This window comes from Xylocopa sonorina, chromosome 8, assembly GCF_050948175.1.
Source record: "Xylocopa sonorina isolate GNS202 chromosome 8, iyXylSono1_principal, whole genome shotgun sequence".
Classification (NCBI taxonomy): domain Eukaryota; kingdom Metazoa; phylum Arthropoda; class Insecta; order Hymenoptera; family Apidae; genus Xylocopa; species Xylocopa sonorina.
Window position 1 is genome coordinate 3,932,071 of NC_135200.1, and position 22,345 is coordinate 3,954,415.

Here is a 22,345-nt window from a genome sequence, read left to right on the forward strand (position 1 = left end):
GGCCGACGCACACCCGCTCTCGCGACGTTGCCACACCTATTCCCAGCCCGGCTAAGAGGCACTGCGACGTCCTGTTCTGAACAGAGACGCGGCGGGAAGGAGCGCGTTGGTCCCGCCGCGCGAGAGGACGACGAGGAGGCAGCGATCCGCGGAGAGATCTGAGAAAGGGAACGGCGAACGCGCTGAGGTACCAACCGGCGGCGGGGGTGGATTGGTGACAGAGAGGAGGAGAGAGAGAGAGAAGGTGAGGCTGCGTGAGAGGAGCACGATTCGGAGAGCGGACGACGAAGGGAGGAACGGTGACGAGATGCCCGGAGAAAGGTGAAAAGAGGAGAGAGAGACGTATGGCGTCGATACGCCGGCATACCTCGAACCGTTGCTGCGCCGTTGGAAAGAGACCAGACGATTGGGAAACACGGTCGTCGCGTGGAACTGTGAATGAACGATTCTGTCGGGAAATTGCGCGGGAAAGGGAGAATGGTCCGTGTCCGTTGGCTCGACGGCGAATTTGCATGGCTCGCTTTGGTTGTTACCATTATCCAATTGAGGGGAAGCGAACGACGTGGACGTAACGAATGCCCAGGGGGTTGGACCAGATCGTAGGCTCGATTAAATCGGCGAGGAAACGAGCGGAGTGCAAAGTACCATTTTTGTCGGTCGAGGTGTTCGATTAAATCGTAACTCGTTTTCCTTTTGATTTCCGTTCGAAATTGCGGTGCAATCTTGCTTTTGCTGCTGGCTTCGCATTTGACTCGATCCTGCTGACTGTTGCAGCGTTGTAGGATCGAGTCGAGCCGTGCGATTCGTCCTTTGGCGAGCAGTCGCTCGCTCAACTCTATGCCTTTCCAATTTACGTTCGTCTGCGTTACGTTCGCGACTCGTTTCTGATCGTGAAACTGTTTTGCGCAGGCTCGCGCGTTTTTGAGAAGACAGAGAGGCGAATGGAACGAGAGACACTCGAGAATGTTCATCGACCACTGGCGGAAACGGTGGCGTTACGTTACGCGTCGGAAGGGCCGCTTCCTAGTTCCCCAGTCGACGTAGGAAACAGAACGATATCCCCGTGGTAACGAAGCCGTGCAGCGACGCGGGGTCAAAGGGTTTCCAGCATTTTTTCACCACGTGAGAACCTCGCGGGTCCGCCACGACTGAAACGCGAAGCTACCAGGCGACGAACGCCTGGCTCTCCCTCGCGCGTGGGTCGAGCGGACGGTTAACGAGCAGGTCGAGATTCCGTCGAAACTTCTTCTTCCTCCTCGTCTTTTTCTTTTCACTCTAGTTTGCTCGAAACTCCGTTGTTTCGTGGGTGAATGAAACCATTCGGAGCGGCTAGGGCCTGCGGGACTAATTGCCAGCGTTTTACAGGATTCTCGAAATGCCGGTGGAACCGTTCGGCCTTGCCGACCGCATCCTTTTTCAGGCGTATCCTTGGACCTAGTCGTTTCCCATAATTACACCACTGGATCCGAAATTATCACGATTGGCCAATTCCTTGCGCCTTTGCACCGTGGTACAGATTTGTATCGCAATATACGCACGAGATATAAGCCATTTCGTGGGTATTTAAATATCTTCTTCCCTCTATCAGTCTTTGCGCCTCTAGTTTTTTATACATCGATATAATACCTGCTTTCTTTTTATATGATAATACATTTGTCAATATCAAAGACAATCAACAACTTAAAAGCCTGCAGTGATATTCACGAAACGTAAGAAACCTGTCGAGACAAATTTAGCACAGAGACAAGTCTCAGTACCTCAGTTCCACTGTTCCAAGACACGTTTAACGATCTTTTTAGACAAAAATCGCGGAACGGTGAACACGAATCAAGCGAGTCCGTTCGCTCATCGTGAATTCGTGTTTTTGAGTCGACTCTCACGGGCGGAATCGAAAGGCGAAAGAAAGGAGAGAGGCGGACGGAACTAGAGAGGGACTAGCGAAGGCTAGCGAAGCGTTGTGGCTGCGAATCGCCGAAAAAGAGCCAGATAGAGAGCCAGGGAGCCGAGTATCGGTGAATTTATACCGGTGTTCCGCTCGTTACAGCCCCGCATCTGTAACGAAGTAACGGATACGTATCCTTGGTCGAAATGGGGTCCGCACTGCGGGCAAACACCCCTCGAAACCCACACGGATAGTCACGCACGCACACGCTGTCCCTCGATCGTTCCGATCTGGGCTGAGGCTCATGGACAATCGCAATTATGGGCCTCCCGACCAGGTTGATTTATAAGTGGTGGAGAACGTTAGCCCCACCTTTTCCAACGCGCGCGCGCGCGCCTACGCTTCCTCTCCTCGAGGTGCGTGCGAGGCCCCTCGCGATTCTTCTTTTCGTTCGCGCGAGTCATCGTCGCGCTGCCTCGATTTGCCCCGCTTTTCCATCGTAATCGAGAAGGGATGCTGTGAGTCGCACTTTTCGTTCACAAATACTATCTTTTTAATACAAATTTTTAATTCGCTAGCGGTGACAAATATGAGGATGAACGAATTTAAGTAGAAATCGAGTGTTTTGGCATGAACTGTTAAAAATGCTTAAAATGTTGAGTCTTTCTGTTGGTTGCTTATCAGCCGTCGAATGAAAAAGGTGAGCAAGAAACACGGTCGCTCGTGGAGCTGTTTCTTTTCTGGCTCTCGAACGTTCTACGTAATCCTAAAATTCTTTACATCGCGGGGTAAAAAAAGTTAGGTTCACTCTCGATCGCACGGATGATGTTCCATCATCATTACGGTAGGGATAACAGTTTTTAGGACGCGCTCCCTGCGCGGGTCTGAAAGGGACGATGCAAAAAGGGGGAGAAAACCGATCGGGGCGCGTGAAGGGACGCGCGCGTTCGAACGCGGAACGGATCTGCCTGCAAATTCGTGGATTTTTCAGGGAACGCGAAGGGTACACCTCCGTCCCCCTTTCATCCACGCCAGTATCGATATTAAACGCGATCGATTCGCCGCGGGAACCGTGGCGATGCCCCCCCACGTTTCTTGCCCATTATTGCCATCGAACATGAACAAACTTGTACTTTTTTTCAATCCATACCTTTTCCACGCCCTTTCTCTACGCCGCGTCGCGGTCGAACGATTCCAAAGATGTATCAAGCGATATCTCTTCCGCTTTCTCGCGGGCAGGATAGACAGGAACCTCGTAAAGAGAGCATTTAACGAGGCTAGAGGGGAAAAGACGACGAAAGGCGGGGTATCGGTATGCCCGGTCGTGCGTTCTGCTTGTTACGCCGCGGCTGTGCAAATTCGCGGCCAGGGAAGTATTATAATGCTGGATTTTACGACGTAAAAGTCTCACGGTAGCGTGTAAACCGGCGAGCCAGTCCCCTGTAATCCGGTAACTCAAGGAGGGAAACCTCCTTGAAATTCCAGTTCCGAATCTCCGTCGAAATTCGTCTTTGCGCCTCGTACACACCACGCGCGCGCGTGTAACCATCTGTTGCACTGCGAAGTCGGTTTGCGGTAGCAATTTCCCTCGATACAGAAAGGTTCGCTCGTCTTCTAAATTATGCATTATTTTCTACACTACCATTAACCTATTACACTCGAAATTTAATAATCCATATGCCATAGACACTAATTAAACAAACTCCTCTATTTTTGATCCTCAGTAATATTCAGATTTTTGTAGCGATTTCAAATTATTAGTGATCAGTAATTTCACTGTAATACAAGAAAAGCTTAGTCTTTCGAAAAATTTTTGATCTTCAGTAACGTTCAGATTTTTGTAGCGATCTTAAATTATCAATGATTAAGGTTTTCACTGTAATGCAAGAAAAACTTAGTCTTTCGAAAGGCTAAAATGGACAAGAAACAACTTCCGTGGAGAGCAGCGGGAATCACGACGTCCAGTTGGCCGGCCAGCGGTAATGGCGGACGCGAGACGGTCGATACACTTTTGCATCGCTTTAATATTAATGTTACGCCCTGATCGCGTCGTATAATAACGTCGTGGGCCAGGATTGTGTACCGCACGTATGAGGAGATCGTTCATGAATTTTTTCGCCATTTCTTTGCCCCTCTCGTTCCCGATCGAAGCTCTAGCTCACTCAACTCTAGCTCAGAGGACGCGCGTGTGTACCAATACCCGCGGAACCAGCGCGGATCCATAGGAAGTTTAGTTAACCGCTCTATCGAGCATAAATTATGCGCGCCATTAGAGTTGGTAAGCACGGTTCACGACCGGGTTTTGCATCGCTGACCGGCGACTGATACCGATAGATAAGGGCGGAAGGAAAGTGGACACGTGTTTGTGTACCGGCGCGGTTATGCCACGTACGCCCGTCGAGAATAATTCTTGCATACTCCTCGCTTGGTACCCGGATTTCCTGGTGCCGCTCTGGCTCGAGGCATGGTCGCGCTACAGATTTTATACTCTTATACTTTCATTGAATTAAGATCGTTCGCCGCGTGCACTTCTAACTGGAGCCACGATTTCAATTCGACGTGGCGTCGAGAAAGGGAATCTTGTGACTTCGCAGCTTCGTGTTTGGTATTAGAAACTACTCTGACGATAAAATAAAAAATTAGTAATTGTGTTTTCTCATTGGTTTCCATCGCTAGGGTATACAGACGAACCGTGACCAATTAAAAATGAAGTCACGAGATATCGAACGCATCGAACGTGTTCGCGTAATGGCGATGAAGGCTGGTAACTCTTATAAACTTTCCTTTCTCGTTTAATATCCGAAGCGTGGTATCCACGGTTCTTAAATTCCCGTTAAACTTCTTCCAACCCCCTCGTCTCTTTTTGCCTCCACCCGATCAGCCCGAACGCGCAGCGACAGAAGATCGCCGCGGGACCATTAACCATAGAGTTTAAATATGCATTTTATTTGCTTAGATAAAAGATCCGATCGGTCCGCGCAAATAAACCGAGCGTCATGCTACGTCGATCCTCTTGATCCTCCGCTAAGCCCTCTCGCCTCTATGACCACGGTTTTTACCCCCTCGAGGGTGGCACGCCGATTTGCGTTTTAATCGAACGGCGTATCGCGCCTTTTTGCCGGTCGTTCCACGGAATCCTCCCCGGAATATTCCCCCCCACAGCTCGTCGAGCACTCTGTATTTCGTTCCACGGCGGGATCCTCAGGCGAGAGAAATCCTCGCTCATCATCGCGCGGCTATTTGTTTACCGCGCGCGTAGCGGTAGTGCAACGATCGGTCGATACGTCCAGCTATCAATTTCACGGTCATCCGGCTGTATCGCTTTATCACGGACCGCCTGCTCGTTTTTCCGCCCGTCCTTTCTTCGGGTCCACCATAAATTCGTGGAACAATAAAGGGGCCCTGGGATGTGTTCGTGGCTCCGCTTTGATGCAACAATTATTCTTTTTCGGTCCGCGCGGGAAGGAACGGCCGCGTCGCGTATTAATGAGTTCTCTTTATGACCCTGGCGATCGTCAATGGGGCCTGGCTGATCAAAGGAACACCCTTCGACAGCTCTCTATAATGTCTCGCGATCGTTTGTTTGCACTTCGCTCCTTCCTTTGCTCGTTTAAAATTGCTCCTTTCAATTCCGCGGTACGTGTACCTTGGCGAGGCGTTATTAGGCACGGAGGGAAAGTTTTGTTGGTTTTGAAGATCGAGCGGATAGCAGCCGATTGAAATGTATCACGGAAGCTTTTGCTTGTGTTTTATGATACTCGAAACGTGTATTATACCTCTCCTCGCGATTTTATCGTTTAAAATGGATCAGAGTGTATAGAAATTTTACGAATGTAACATATATTTAAAAAATTAAATATATACCACAACGTTTCTTCTCTCACAAAGGCGGACTACTAATCGAACTGATTTCCAATCGTGTTGCAGGCTTCCGCGGGGACCAGTGCGAGGAGAACATCGACGACTGTCCAGGCAACCTGTGCCAAAACGGCGCGACGTGCATGGACAGGATAAACGAGTACGCGTGCCTCTGCCCGCCGTCGTACACGGGCACGCTCTGCGAGCAGGATGTGGACGAGTGCTCGGTACGGCCCTCGTTGTGCCACAACGGTGCCACGTGCACCAATTCACCGGGTAGCTACTCGTGCATATGCGTCAACGGGTGGACAGGGCCCGACTGCAGCGTCAACATCGACGATTGCGCGGGTGCAGCCTGCTTCAACGGCGCTACCTGCATCGACCGCGTCGGCAGCTTCTACTGTCAATGCACCTATGGAAAGACTGGTAAGCGCACGATTTCTTCGACAGAATTTTCGCAAACGAGAACGTTCGCAATAGAGTCAATCATTTATCGAAACTAACGCCATCTTGGTCCTCTCTCTTTCTCTCGTCGAGAAGTCGCGGGTGTCGAACAAATGGCACAAGTCACGAGCAAAGAATTAACCATAATCGTTGTAGACTGGAAAAAGCGAGGTAGAGTCCTCAACGCGCGCAAACGTTCCATGAATCGCGACGAATCCGCGGAATGAGCTCGCGCCGGTGCTCAGGAGACGAAGGCAAGGCTGCTCGCGGAATCGTGTCGGCATTATGCATCGCAGCAGCGTGGCAGGTGCATCTGCACGTGCACAACGATATGATGCAGCCCCTCGTCGGGCCCGTCGGAATCCCGGGATTCCGGAGGCTGGTGCGCACAGGCCTTACGGAGACCGCGGCGACCTTGACGATTGAAAACGAGTTTCTGTCCTTACTTGCCCCTAAGCGAGGCCTGGCGGTGCGAGCGCGGTTTTGCAGATCGATCGCGGCGACGGCCAACGATCGCCAAATACAGGCATCCTTCTTCTCTCTGGCTGCGATTGCGATTCCACGCCAACCACAAGCCCCACCGACTTTTTACCCCCGGCGCGCGCGCGCGCGCAACCCCGGGAAATTTGAAACGCAGGAATTCGCGGGTTAAGTTAGTGGCTCGCGTCACGGTTAAGGGAAGGATTTCAACGGGTTTAAACCATGCGTTCGCTGGCTTTTTGTCCACGCGGACGTGACTCCGCCGCTGACATTCCTAACGGGTGGTTGTTGATCGTACTTGGCTCTAGAACGCAGAGGTTCGTCGTTTTTGCACGCGCAGTCGTTGCGGTGTACCTTTTAACGAGGCTTTTTAATTTCGTCGGGACGTTTTTCTGGGTAAATCGAACGCGCGAGTTTGCAGCGATCCGTGCGCTGGGTCGAGTTAAAACAGTGCACGAAGTCGGTTACAAAAGCGTTGGAACCACGTTTGTCTTCTACTGCTAATATCTTATCGCGTTCTAATCTGTGGTTGAAGAGCGTCTTCCGGTAGATGCGAATCGTTCACACGATAAAGTAACCGGCAATAAGTTTACTTTTTCAATTTTTGTTCACTTCGACCAGCAGAGCGTCGGACTCGTGCTAACATTTTCCTGTTAACTGTTCATTTTTTTTTTTCTCCAAACTAATCACTTTGGCTTGTGAACCGCTGATGTATCAATAACTCGGTGTTGATTCAAAAATTAGTACCGACGAGAGATTAGCTGATTCAATATTGCCTCATTTCCCCACTTTAATCCCTAACGCAACAGGCACACATTTCAACTGGTTTACACACATGTGTTCCCACGGTGCGCACACAGCGTAACATGCGGTACACGCACTCGCCACTTTATACTATCTCACACTTACCACTTAACGCCCGGCGAAACAAAAATCCACAATACCACTCATCGTTCACCCTCTAATTACCAACGCGCCGCTTAGGCCACTCTCGAAACGTCCCCTTAAATCACCTGCTACAAGGCCCGGCAGGACTCCCGCCGCGGTTTTTTGCCGCGATATCAATAAGGATCGAACGATGGGCCCGCGGATTTACGATCTCGTTACCCACGGGAACGCGTTTTAACAGCGCGTACAAGTTAACGGGCCAGCGATGCCCGCATGGGACGCGTAACGATGGCATCTCGAGGGCCGTGTTTAAAAGCGAGGGGGCTCGTTTTCTTGCGCGTACAGGACGCGGTTACAGTTAACCCGCGGGTGTGTAATCGTGCATCTGCGTCCGCGGTTCACTCCGCTTTATACGCGAACATCCTAGACGTACCTTGTCCCGTTATCGAGATCCAACCGGCGTTCGGGTGCCATTGTTCAGCCGGTGACCAACAAAGGGCACCGACTTTACCGCTGCGTTTAAATAGCTGGCTCGAGAACAATTAAACGGCGAATTTTGGTAACGACTCGCAAGGATGAAGGCTGCTGATTTCCTTTTAATTTAATCTTAAACGGTCATTCTTTGATAATTATAGCAGGAATTGGAATTTAAATTTGTAAATGTGTACGATTACGGGTATTTTTGTCGAGGATGGAACGTCCAAAGAAATACTTTTTAGTCGCGCATCATCGAATGTTTCGAGCAATTTCAATTGGAATTCCTTCGATTTCCTCGCCGCGCGGAGCAATTAGACCGGCTTGTCGTGCAACCTCACCGGTGTTACCAGCAATTCATCGAATACCATTGCTGGGATTTGTCATAGCTACCTTTTCCTTCCTCTGTACGCGCCGCGATCTTCGAGCGTACGTAACGTTTCTGGATAGATTACGATCGAACGCGCCAGGTCTTAATGATGTCCATCTTTGGCAGCCGCCGCGTTTGGCGCTCGACGAGCGACACTTTTGTCCTAGAAATGCACGCAACGAGGCCGCGATTAGCCGGCCCCCCTTCAAAATGGCGGACTAACACGGTTGCCCCGATTTTTTCCCCGCGATCGCTCGACAATCGTCGGACAGTCGAATTATTCCTTCTTTTACATTTGAATGCGTCTCTAAAAATGCTGTATGTAAACGATCTTCGACAATAATTATCTCACACGCAGCTCTTGCTATTCGTACTTTAAATGAACGCTTTTATTTTTAGTAATAACTATTATAAACTTCACGTATAAAGTTAACTCTTTCAAGTTCTCAGTAATTCTTGTAAAAAGTGATTCAAAGAAGAAATTCAACCTATACAATATTTATATATCTGTTCTATATGATTTTTCCACGATTTTTCCTGTGACGCCACAGTGGTCATAGGTGTGGTTACAATTGTAAAAAACGAATGACAATTGACAGTTAGTGCATTTTGAATATGGCCAATATATAGAAGATACATTGAAATAAAAAGTGGCATCTTGAACAGAACATGTGATTCCGGTGTAGCAGTCAAAGTGTTAATAACATATCGATTCTATCTCCTACGAGTCACAAGATGAACACACGTAATTTAATTAATTTCGTTACTAACAAGAATATTTCGTTTTCAGGATTGCTCTGCCATCTCGACGACGCTTGCACCTCGAACCCTTGTCACGAGGGCGCGATCTGCGACACCAGCCCGATCAATGGGTCGTTCACGTGCTCCTGCGCGACCGGTTACAAAGGGGTGGACTGTTCGGAGGATATCGACGAGTGCGAGCAGGGTAAGCGATCGATTCGTTTCTCTTTCACCCTTCTCTTCTCTTTCAACAACCACGTCGCGCATCGCGACGCATATTCTGCGTACCATTCGCGATAACACGAACGTCGATACATTCGCGTTTCATTTTTCACGGACGATAATAGGAACATTTTCAATTACACGCGAATCAGACACGATTCGTGCTCGTCTCGTCGTTCATCAACGAAGCTGATCGCTGGAAAAAGAATGTACACGTGGCCAGTGTAATCGAGACAAGTATATATTATTGTCCGTAACGACGATTAATTCAGCGATACGTTGGCAAGAAACGGTCCCTCGGGATCAGCATGTACATTCTGAAATAGTTGCGAAAGTAATCTCGGTCTAAAACGAAAGCACCGCGTGGCTTCGCTTCACGGTGCCTCCGCTGGGCCACTGGTTATTAATGATTCGTCCGTTCGAAAAACGCGCGCTGATGATTTCGCGGATGAACGAACGAGAAAAATAATCGCGGAGATTGCATCTTGGTAGATTTTATCGTGGCGCCGGTTAGATTCTTGTATGAACTAACCGGGGTGAATAATAAACCGTGTTCCACTGTTCGCCAGGGTGCCTAAGTAATTCGAGATACTTGTCTATTAAAATATGGATAATTTTACGTTTCAATTCAGAGTGCTTGGTTTCATTTAACATCGCAACAATTTATTTAGACAACGATCTCTGTGTTGAAGTGGAGATAAGTTCAAACGTGACCGTGGTTTTCGGATAATTCACAGCTGCTCTGCTAAATAACGTTCGCGAGAAAAATCATTTTTATGGTAATCATACTAATGAAAATATTAATGAATACGTATTTTCCATAACTATTGAAAGTCATATAAAATTTAAAAGTAAATTAGTGACCAGAAATAATGTTTAAGATACCTTCATAAAAGTATCAACGAGTACCTACTTTCTAAAATGATCAAACCCACTTAATAATCACTGAAAAAAAGCGAACGAAACACCAGTATATCACTTCAGTATCATTTACTTCCCCAATCTCCGCATCGATCAATCTCATTATACCTTCGCGTATTATAAATCAACGAGCACCGGAGAGCATCATTTACAGTAACCTAAACATCTCGTACGATCGTCCTACGTTCGAGATCGCCCACGAGAAACCTCGAGCTAAAATAAACATCGTTAAAAAAAGAAAGTAAAAATAATCGAAACGAAGACAACTCGTCAGAGAACCGGTGGAGGAATTCCTCGGTTACGCGGTGCGTTCGTGCCGCGGATCCGAAACGAAATACCGATGAGATCAAATCCGGATGGCCTCGTCGGTCGCGCGGGGTCAATGCGTTACTTAAAACGACTTCATCGTTTCTTTCTGTTCGCCCTGGCCCCCTCGTCCGTACGCGCGGGTCACCGCCGCGTACTTTGCACGACCCGCGCGCGTCAACTTGGGACCGCGTGGGCAGCAATAAACCGGCCGGTCGAGAGCCACCCGCTCTCGAATGTTCGTGGCTCGTTAGAATCGTCGAATCGGTGAATAAAAATCGGGATTAAGCGGCCCCGTTGCGTGATCAGCCGTCTCTGAACGCACAATGTCTCGTTAGGCTCGATACGCGCCCTGTATCGCGTTCTCGAATAAACGATAGGCACCACGCGTCGAGCAAAGAATCGGGTTCGTTCCAGTGGATATTCGGTTTGGTGTCTCGATCGATGTGGAGTCTCGTTTAATTTCATTCATTTGTTGTGAGATATCGCTTTCGAATACATTCAGTGTCTACGCTATATATTTTAGACAAATTTAAATAACACCTGAGGTGTGAAATATTAAATCCTATCTGAGAGGTTAAAGTAAATTCAAATTTTCTAATATCAAGGACCCCAAAAGTAGCTATGCATAAATTTGCAAAATTGAAGAAATAGAGCGATAAAAGATCGTCGTTACAAGGTATAGTAGTTATAGGGAATCGTTTGCTCCGATTCGTCGGTACGTAACATGTCGACGCGAGAGATCGAGGACGGACGATAATTATTAGATTAATGCGCGCGATCATGCGAGAAAGCCCCCACGGTTCGAGCAAATTGAAATCCCAGACGGGGCATCGCGAGGGGAAACGGAGGAACCGATCGAGGCGGGGATCGATTAATTCGGTGCTGGCTGCGCCTCGTTCATCCTTTACCGCCGGTGTCGTCGCTCGTGATTGATCCATCACGAACCGGGAACCCTTCGATCGACGCGTCGTAGCCATCTTATCTGAATACATCTGATTGCGAAGCGCACGATCACCCGTTGTGGGAAACGTATGCGCGGATACGGAGAACTCGTTCCAATTAAACTCTCGTGGGACGGACGTTCGTGCCGGAGCAAACTGTGCTTTAACAGTACGAACGCTGTCTCGTCTTTTCTCGCGAATATGCTGGACCTTAATACGATAACAAATTGCAAATACAGAGATGAATGGAAAAGGGAACGCAACAAGAATGAACGAGGTACAGAATAGAAGGCATCGAGTCACGAAATTCGTGGAAATTACGGGCGCAGGTAAACGCGTCCTCTGAATAGTGGGTCAACGAAGACGGATACACGAAAGGAAGAGGATGCTCCTTTCAACCGAAACTCCGCAGCTTCGTTCGCGATCCGTTTCTCAAAAGCATTCCAGGCGAACACCTGTAGGGTGCAACGCACTTTAATAAGCATCCAGCTCGCTTCGATCTCCCTGTGTTGTCCCTCTTCTTATTCCCCTCTCGCGTAGCGAACTTGTCATTCGCGAGGGCCTCCTCGCCCTCTTCGTTGGCGAACGAGGCAGCCAGCTCTCCGCGGGTCCCGCGATCGATCGATCGAACCGGGTCCCAGCGTGCCAGCGACGATTATTAATAATTCCGCCGGTGTAATTGATGGTCCGTCCAGGGATTTATGTTTCGTGGTACGCGTTACGTGCGTCGATACCGATCGATCGAGAAGTTGTCCCGGGAACGCCCGGTCCCGCGCACCCTCCTCGATCCTTTTCAACGCGGCAACGTTGATTCACCTCGCGTACGCGAATAATGAAGCGTATTTACCGATTCGCGCCGCCTCGTCGCCCCGATCTCGCACACGCGTTACAGAAACACGTCGAATCTGCACGATCGACGAAAGTCCCGATCAGATTGGTTTTCGGTAAAACTCTCTCTGGAGAGAGAGAGACGAGGTGCACGCCAGCTAGAAGTTTTTCGAGCGAGCAATTTCGCCTGGTTTTCGAGCAGGATCGTGAAACCTTTTCGCGGTAATTATCGAATGAAAATGGTGGATATTAGACAAAGTTGCGATGAGAAATTTACTAGTTTCAACTCGGATGTTAAATGAATAAAACGGCGTTAATCGTGTAATTAAAGAGAGATTTAAAGGAAGTTAAAATTCCACATTCGCGACGTCCTGAAATCCCGTGGAAGGAAAGCAGCGGAGCTTGAAATGATTCACGCGTGAAACGTTCGGGCTCGCCCTGAGAAAGGCTGCGGAATTTGGAATTAAACGCGAAACCGTGAAAATCTGTTAGAGCGCGCGGTGCAGCGCAGCGGTAAACGAGCTCGCAATTAACCGACGGACAGCCAGTAGTCGCGGTTTAATTAATAGCACGGCGTAGAATCGAGGAGCCAGCATGGGGGCCCACACACCGTCGGGCATTTCCACGCGGATGGCCGCCGCGCTGTTTATCTCCGCGCATTATCAATAGGAATTCGATTTATGATATCGCGCAGGCACGGAACGGGCTGTCAATCGTTACGGTGGCGTCACGTCGCCCCACGGAAATAAGGGGAATACGGCCGTGGCCGTGCTCGATCACCCGTGAACCAGGAAAAATGCTAATGGTCATGGTAACGAGAGAGAGTAACGCGCGCACCGTTAACGCAAAACGAAATCGATCGAGCCTGCTGTCTGCCGGAGCGGAGTAACGAACGAAAAAGAGAACCGTCGTCGCTTTTTTTTTTCTCGATTAATGCTCCGTTTTAATGCACGCCCGCCAGCTTTTTGCCACATGTCTGCGATAGATTATTGGCATTTCAAATTTATCCATTTGCAAGTCGAATCCACCCCTTTGCGAATCAGAGCCACCTTTTCGCAGATCGTAGACTGGATAGTAAAAGATGACAAATTTCATTCGAAAAGTTCAAGTCAAGTAACAGCTTCTTCGATTATTACAATATTATCCCCATAATTGAATGGTATTTCAGAAAAAAAAACATATGTAATAAATACCTCTAAAGTATTGTAAGAAAAGAATAATTCAAGCAACACCTTGCAATCTTCGAAAACAACCGACGAAGAAAGTAAAACCAGCGACCGCGAACTCGTTCAGAGATCGAAGCCGCGTAGCGTCGAAACGAAAAAGGAGCAAGAAGGGTTGGGACGAAGAAGGAGCGGCAGTTGAAAATGCATCTAAGTAAATCCAATCCCATTCATTCGCGGGCTGCGATAATAAATACGCGCCGCTAGGCGAGCGCGGCGGTTAATACGTTTCGTTCCAGACAAAGACACTTCATTAATAATCGGAAATGGTTCTTTTGTGCGATCCTCGCGCGCTCCACGCGAGGACCGCGTCTCTCTGTGCCTCTCGCGCGAGGGACGAGGCCCGCGCTGCGCATTAGCGCGAAAGGTGTTCCCCGCACGGGTGCGTTAATCAACCACGCGGCGGAATTAATTGGATTTCGGGGGTGAACGTTAACAATCGGGCTCGTTTGCCTCGGTCCAGGGACACACAGTCCGCGGCGGGAGTGTCTGCGTCGTTACGACCGACGCGTAACGACCCGCGATCACGATTCATTTTCTCTATTTCATTAAACGCACGAGACGCGGCTCGTTCCTTGGCCAACGGCCCGGGGGGGTAATTCAGCGAACGTCCACGAGGCGTCACGTCCACCAACGATGATCAATCTGTCGGGATCTTTAACGCCAGCTTCCTTCTCTTACGCCCCGTTGCGGGATTCTCAATTTTTCTTTTTGTCTGCACGAGACGCTCGATCTTTTCAATTATTCGGATACGCATCTGTTGGATCGAAATTGGCGTTGCGTTTGACTTTCGGAAAAATGTGTTTACGACGAATTAGATAGACTTCACTGTCGTCTTAGAATCGGTGTAGCTCATTAAAAATCGATCATTCGCTTTCACCAGGAGATACTCTTCTTCGCGAGCGTCTGTCATTTTTACTTCACTTTCTTTAACATGCTCGATTATGTCGAATTACGGCGAAATTATCAGTGCAGATACTAGTTTTTCGCTGGGATATTGAACGACTCGCATCGTGGATGATCGCTGCCCAATCTGAAGCTCGTGAAAAATCCACAGAGTCACGCAAAGAGACAATTTTAAATAAGAGTGGACCTATAAAAACATCGGAGGAAAGTACAGGAAGCCACGTATCCTGCCTTTACTTTCCCCAAACGATCAACCGTCCACGATCGTTACCAAACGCGATAGTCATCCCCAATAGTTCTGCTAGGAGAAATCGTCGAGAAGTCCCTCTCGAAACATCCAGACTGCCCCCTGCACCAGATTTCGTCCGTTAAGAACTTTTTTTTTTTTATAGCCGCATAATGAATTAAGGATACCAGTTTTTCTGGACGAGAAGAGGCCAGGCCCTCTCGTTCGGGAACCCGTTCCCTCTGCTAGACAGTACCCCCGTGTCATGCTTCGAACGCGAGGATTGTAATTAGGAAGACATTACTCAAAGAGGGCCTTTTTTTCCCCCCGTGGGACCAAAACGATTCTCCCTGCGCCTCTTCTTCTCCTTCTGCCATTGCCACTCTTGCTTCTCGTTTTTACACCCCCTCTCGCTCGTGGTTTTCTTCCCTGATGGGCCACGGGTTCGTTTTCAGCCCGAGTTCCCCATTATATCCCTCTCGTGACTACTGGACCCGGGGTGGAACACAATTATCGGTCGACTGGCGAGGACTGCGCCTTCGTTCTTGGTGCCGTTCGGTTGACAGTGATAAAGGATGAAGATATCTCGAGAGTCAGGGTGGGCGTTTGGGTTTGATTCGCGAGTAAGGATCATCAACGGCGCGCGGCTATCGTCCCTCCTTCGCCTCTTGTCTATTTTTAGCTCGGATGAGGAACTGGGTTATTTCTCAGGTTGTCTCTTCGTGGCATCGCTGGTCTCTGCGAAAGAGTTTGAGAAAAGGGATGTTAATCGACGCTCGATGAGATTTGTAGATGTATGCATACGATTGCGAAAGCTTAGTTGAAATCAGTGGTTGAAGGAAGAAATAACCAGGTCCATTTTTGGTCAATTTTGCTAAGCACGTGTCTTTGTGTGTACCATCGATCAGCTGATAGACGATCGATGTTAAATAATGTATCGCACTCTTAGAAATCGCGTAGTTCGTTAAATAAGAGTTCGAGAGGTTACAAGGAACCTTTAAACGTGGAATAAGGCACGATCAGATAAATCTCGACCAACTTTCACGATTAAATCGCATCAGAATTTATTCGGTAGCCCAGCTAAAAAGCTACAGTTCCAAGACGGTTTCCAAGTTACGAAATCGATCGCCGCGTAGCGCCCAAAACGAGAGTCGCTTCCACAAAAACCGCGAGATCGTCGCATCTCGTTCGAGCCTCAATTACACCGGCCAGCGCAAAACGACATCGCGTTTCCAGTCGCAACTTGGTTAATTGCGATATTATTCACGACGCGAACCCGGGTTCATGGAAATTTCGGCGTTCTTCTGCGCCCTGGACAGTCGCAAGTTTTTCCTCCCCCTCCAGAGCGACTCCCACAAAGGGAAAGAGGATTTCTGGCGGGGTCGAGCGGTTTCGAGGAACGGACGCAATTTATTCCCCTCGCGACGCTACCGCTCCCGCGTCGCTACGCTTCACCGCGCGGCCCCGGTTCTTGCGATAATTTCGCCGCCACTTGCCGACCAATCGCGGTGAAGACAAAGAACCTCCCCGTCGGAGGACAGCGATGTCGTCGTGCGTGTCGTCGCTTATAAATATTTAACGGCGGATACCCGAAAACGCGCGGCGAGAGGGACCACCGCAAACCGGGTCGTCCCCCGTCCGGTGTTGAGTTACGCGGCCATCTTTGCGGCCGCTGGATCCCCGCGCCCAAGGTGACACCGACGAGACGTCATAATTCGTGACAGCCGCGGCGAACGGGGTGAAAGTACCTCGCGTGACAACCGGACCCCCGGTTTTCTCGTTTCGCCTCGCCTTTTTGTTGTTTACCCGTCGCTCGGTCAACCGGTGAATTAATAACTCGGATTGGACGGGAGGTGGGACGGTCTTAATTTCGTCGGGTGAAATAGGGTCGCGAAGCCGCCGCGAAGATGATGAAGTCATCGTCGAAGGGAGAGCGCGAGGTTGGATTGGCTTTTTATCGCGGTGAGAACGCGACGGGTGTGTGCAATTGTAATTTTTAATGCGATCTCGCCGATTTTTCGAGGGGTTCTTAAAGATCGTGGATGGGACGGGGTTAAGAACGTGGCGCGTTTGGTAGGATCGCGCGAGGTTTTGGAATATCGTAACGTTATTGGAATTGGTTTTGGTAGCAAGTGGATCTTGATACACAGCGGGAACAAATTTATTCTGCGATGCGAAGATAGGTCGGATAAAAGACGGAAGAGGGGTACTTTTGTTATAGCAACAGGTTAAGAAGTACTCACGGCTTTTTCTACCGATATCTTTCGCATCATTGTTGCGTATCGTTAAAAAGCTGCACGTTTAATTCATACACATGTTGCAAGAAGGTCGTAATTGGAATGGTTTTATCATAACGCAACAATACTTCCCATAGTTCATTTCTAATTACAAGGTAAATAAATACGCGTACTATTCATTAGACATTAAAATGTTACGGTGTACAAGACAGATCTCACGTTCTATTCAATGTAGCCGGATTTCTACCGTGAACTGTAATACTTCGCGCGAATATTTCCGTGTGTCGATATCTCCCTTTACAAACTTTGCATGGACGGTTCAAAAGTATAAGGCAGTCTTTTGTGAAGAGTCTGACGGGCAGTGTTTAAAATCAGTTTCACACATTCGATTAGAGGAACAATTTATATTCAGAATATAAATGTTCACATTGTAACGCGTAATGCCTGCATATATTCCACTTCCTTCATTTTACAAAGTAGTATTACACTTTCAGTCACAAATATAGGTTTATAACGGATAAATTCCCAATATGATTAGCAAATAATTACAGAAATCAGAACAGCAGCCAGCTATATTGAAAACCAATAAATTTCCTTATCTTTGAAATTTTATTAAATATCGTACCACTGATACCATGCAAATTCTTTAATTACGAAGAATAATGAAATTATGGTCAAATAAATCATTTCTATTTCATCGAGCGAATTTTGCGAAACATCAGTAGAGTTACTCGACAGTCCATCTTCAATTACGAAGGAAACCATCAATTTTTGTTTCGCAATTGTCTCAGATTAAATATCCTACGATTGTCAATCTGTAAACAAAATTTCCAATGAAAATCGCGAGTGTCGTGAAAGAAAGCGAGCGAAGCGCGTCGGATCGCGCCGAAATGTGGCGAACAGCTCGAGTTCCACCCCGTTTCCTCCCCTGCGTGAGTAACGGGCTTCGTGTGAGTTCCGCAAGCCCCCGTCGTTGCGTGCCAACGCGTAACGAAATCCCTCTTCCTTCGTGGTCAAGCTCCGCGTTGGTGCCCAGGCTTCCCCGGCTTCCTCTTCGTTTTCGTGCCGAAGTCGAGTCTCCTCGGGCAGATCCTACGTCCTCTCCTCCCTTTCTTTCCCTTCCATCGGAGGCGGCGGCACCTTCGGGCCCTCTCGCTACCTGCTCGCTAAACAAAGACCCATTGTTACATCGAAATTTGGCAACGTTGCTTCCACAATGGTAAGCCGATACGAGAGCAGAGCCACTTCGTATACCTGCGTCGATCGACGGCATACCTGCCCCTTGGAAATCCGGGCCACGATGGAAATCCTCTGGACGCCACTGTGTTTCTTACCTGCTTGACAATCGTTCCTTTCGATATTGGATTATGCTCGATACTCTTCGCGAGAGTAGATAGAGAGAGACAGAGAGAAGTTTGGTGTCTGGAATTTGTTAAGAAGAATAGGATATTTTTATGAAAATATTTCTATAATATTGCATATCTTAATTATAATTTGTCAAATATTTTGTAGCAACGGAGAGGAATGTCATTTTCCAATTATTTCGTAATTCATAAATGTTTCGAACGTACGGACGTATGCACTTGGATACCGAGGTGAGCAAAATCTAAACGTGTCCCATTTATTTGGAGAAGTACGTCCTGTCCCTTGAGCCAATCTTGCTTATCTGTGGATTCCTGTTAAACAAAGATAGGTCCACCAAAAAAAAACGTAGAGATACCTTCTCCCTCGAACATTTCAGTTGCGTATGTTCAAACACACGAAACGCACGTACGAATCCGGCGATAAGAGGCGAGTACGAATTTCCTCTGAACGGTTCTCTCTTCCGATTTAAAACGCGCGAGAAAACCGACAGATAAATCACGGGAGGTCTGCCCATTTTCCGGTCGCGTTGTCGTCGCTGCGGGACAGGACGTTGGTAATAAGATTTCGCCGGAAGTGGAGGCTTAAGCCCCTTTCCGATTGGTCTTCTTCTTCTTCTTCTTCTTCGTCTGGTTCCAATTCAAGTTATTTGACTTCGAGTAGCGGATACTTAAAGTGGCGTCCATTTTTTTTACCTTTGCTTTTTAATTATACTTTCAATCGTCACGTGGAGTACTTTCTCTAGCTTTCTTCGAATTTTCGTAGTCCATCGTTTGAAATCTACTAGAAATCAAGGCGCAGGTTGCCTTCGTCTGAAATTGCAAGATGAATGTTTATTATAAAATAGGAGACGTTTAAATTTGTGAAACGTAATTTCCTCGATGGTTTTTAAAACAAAATTATTCGCAACGACAGCTCTACAACTTTAATTGGAATGTACCGTACAACTGAAACAGTGTGCCATGTAAAACGTGTCAAGTCACAAGCGATCGAGCGATTTAAGTGGCAGCTACCTAAAAACGAAGCGACACGATCGATAAAAACGGACACACACCGACTCGACAAGTTAAAGTAACGGGTTTTCGCATTGATAAAGTGGTTTCGAGTGACACCAGCACGAATTTATAAATACACGACTGCTCCGCTGGTCCTGCGATGCCTCGGGATGAGCAGTTTCTCAGGAGGGAGGGATCGCAACTGGCGGCAGAGGGCAACTCGCGGACGAATCTAATTAAACGCTAAATTGTTATTTTAGGTTTAATAACAACCATAATGACCTCGAGCTCGAATCCCGGCTCTGTTATTATCTAGATTGCATATTTTCTGGTAGATTAAGCTCCCCGAGCGTAGCTGAGCGTCGATCCTCGGAGGACGAGAGGCAGAACCGCGCGCTACCGAACGCACGAACCTCGTAAAACTGCGCCTCCTCGCTAAGTGTAGGATTGATCGATTATCCGCGATATTATACCCGAGGACAGGGGATACACCTTCGATATTACGGAACCAGCGTGAGCCGGGTAATCGCGTGTACTGAAATTTCTGTATTAAAGAACCGCCGGTGGCCAGGCCTCGTCTGAAAGCAGCCGCAATTAACTGGGATCGCTAAACGAACGATTCCCTCCCTCGCCGCCACGGTTCGTCTTCTTGGTACGTTTACGACGTGGCTATGAAACATCGTTTCGCAGTTGGCTGTTTATACCTGGATACACGCTCTTTCCAGCCAACTATGCGTTTTTTTTCGTGAGACGCTTTCGAGCTAGGCGCATCGATGCGTAAATGTTAGGACAAATGGCGATCAGGTGTATTTAAGTTACTCTTGATCTAGCCATCCTAGCTATGTTTTGAAGGTTCGATTTTGATACTTCTGTGCTTTTTTTATTTTTCATAACAGGAAATTCAATTTTGAATATATTTTGTATAATCTACTTTATAGTAAACTAATATTTCCATATACCAAAAAATAAGTGTTCAATAAATTTTCAAAATAAATATCGCATCTTGTAAACTCACGTCAAAATTAATTTCTATAAAAGTTGAAGAATCATTCGAGTATAAATTTCGAACACTTGCAACGTTAAACACCAGCGTGTCCCTCGTTGAAACAAATTCCAAGAGAAAATCCTCTCGTTGCACAACGCGCGCGTCTCCCCCGAATGCAACCATCCGAAAGAAAACGTGGTTACATCGGTAACGGCGCATAGCCGCGAGAAAGAGCAAATAGCAAAACCTGTTGAATCCCCTGGAACATAGTTCCGACAGCGCCATGTGCCAGCCATCTATCTACCTCTCTCCAGCGGTGTCCTCTCCCTCCCGTCATTTGTCGCGGGTATGTATCGAGCCTCGTCCTTGAGGACGACGGGCTCGCCGACCGATTCGTCATCCGTTCGTCCCCGCCGGCTCGATCGCGGACAAGACGGAGCAATGCGTTTCTTGCCTGGACGCGGGCCGCTCCGCAACACGCGTTACACCACCCCTTGCTCGCCTCTTTTTCCTACCCCTCCGATGATGCCTGGGCGGTTTCTTTCCGCGCGCGTCCTCGCGAAACGTCGCGCGCTGCGACACAGCAATTACGCGCGGAAAAACCAGCGGCGAATTACAGGTATGCAAGCGACGAGGAGACGGTTTATGAAACGGTTGCCAGCCGCGTTGCTCGGGGGGAGGGAAAAGTTCGTAAAAGGGGGTAATTGCAGATATATCGTGAGCGTTGCGGCGAGTATGGCGGCGCAGGGAGAGCCTCGATGCTCGTTTTTGGATCAGACGCGCATTGTATGCTAAGGAGGTTGGTACGCGGTGTCGAATGATTCACGCGAACCTGGCGGATTCCTGCGGCTACGGGACGGAATTCCTGAATGGTTTCGGTGTGTAGCGAGGGGATCGGTTTATGGTTCTCGCGTGGGGATAGGGTTGTAGTCGTTGGTAGTAAGAGCGGAACCTGATTAGTTTCTGGTTAATGGTATTCGTGTGTACACGTGAAAGGCAGCCTCGCGATCGTTCGAGATCTATAGAGGAATCTTGGAATCGAAGTATTCCACTTATTCGTATTTTAATATAGTCACTAATTTTATGTGTACACGGTGCGTAACAAATACCGCTCGTGTTTCCGCGTTCAGGCTTGGAACACAGATGTGGAGCGTCAGGTTTTAGTTTAGATTCCTGGGTGTACGTTTAGGGTTTCTTGTTGTCTGAATACCACGATGTCGTTTTATTTTAGCCGGACAGTCGAAACGATGAGCGAACAGTCGAAGATCTGTGTGCGATTATCGTATAATCTATTTGTCGTTAACCTTTTGCGCTCGAATGGCGACTCTCACTCGCCACGATGTTTCGCGTGGCAACTCGAGCGGCTGTATTTATGCTGAATTTCGTTATCTCCAGTTGATAGATGCGAAGTATTGGTTCGACAATAGGTTTATGTTTTTGGTTGGAAAGTGACATTGTGACGTAAAATTCCTCTACGACTGTAGTCTTGAATACGATGTGCTTAGCTTCAGTACAGTTTCGACTATCGTAGCAAGCACACGTATCGCCAAGTTTTCCACGACTCGAAGTTTTGAAAGTTTTAACGCGAGTTTGATTTTGAATTGTATGTGTGTTCGTGTGATGCAGTATCGAGAAGGAGAAATATAAAAATTAGAGTAATAGATACCAGTGAATCTGGAAGTAGCAGCGATGACCCACAAAATTTTCGCAATCCAGAATACCTTGGTAAGCGTTTATGTAAAATATCACACCAAACGCAACGACAGAACTTGAACTCCGATAATTCAAACTGTAAACACAGATAATATATCGAAATATGACACATCCGTATGTTAATTATTATATAAATTCATTTACACGTGAAATCCTCTCGAGTTGCAATGCTGTCCGCCTGAAAAAATCGTCGAGCGCAAAGGGTTGTTAATAAATAACATTTAAATTCAATTATCACGCATGAACAGTCGAATTGAAGGCAAAGCATAAAAAAGAGAGGAAAGTATAACAATGTGCCCTTAACGAAAGGCTCGTTTCCCGAATCGCTAGCAGCTGACAG

General features: G+C 47.9%; 1 protein-coding gene across 4 annotated transcripts in view; it reads left to right on the forward strand.

The window, feature by feature from the left end:
- N (neurogenic locus Notch protein) overlaps nt 1-22,345 on the forward strand; it is a 245,395-nt gene that overhangs the window by 142,380 nt on the left and 80,670 nt on the right. For all 4 annotated transcript variants that reach the window (XM_076899547.1, XM_076899548.1, XM_076899550.1 and 1 more), the window contains 2 exons: nt 5,810-6,166; nt 9,187-9,342. In XM_076899547.1, the coding sequence (XP_076755662.1) occupies nt 5,810-6,166; nt 9,187-9,342 (513 nt within the window). The remainder of the gene's footprint in view (nt 1-5,809; nt 6,167-9,186; nt 9,343-22,345) is intronic.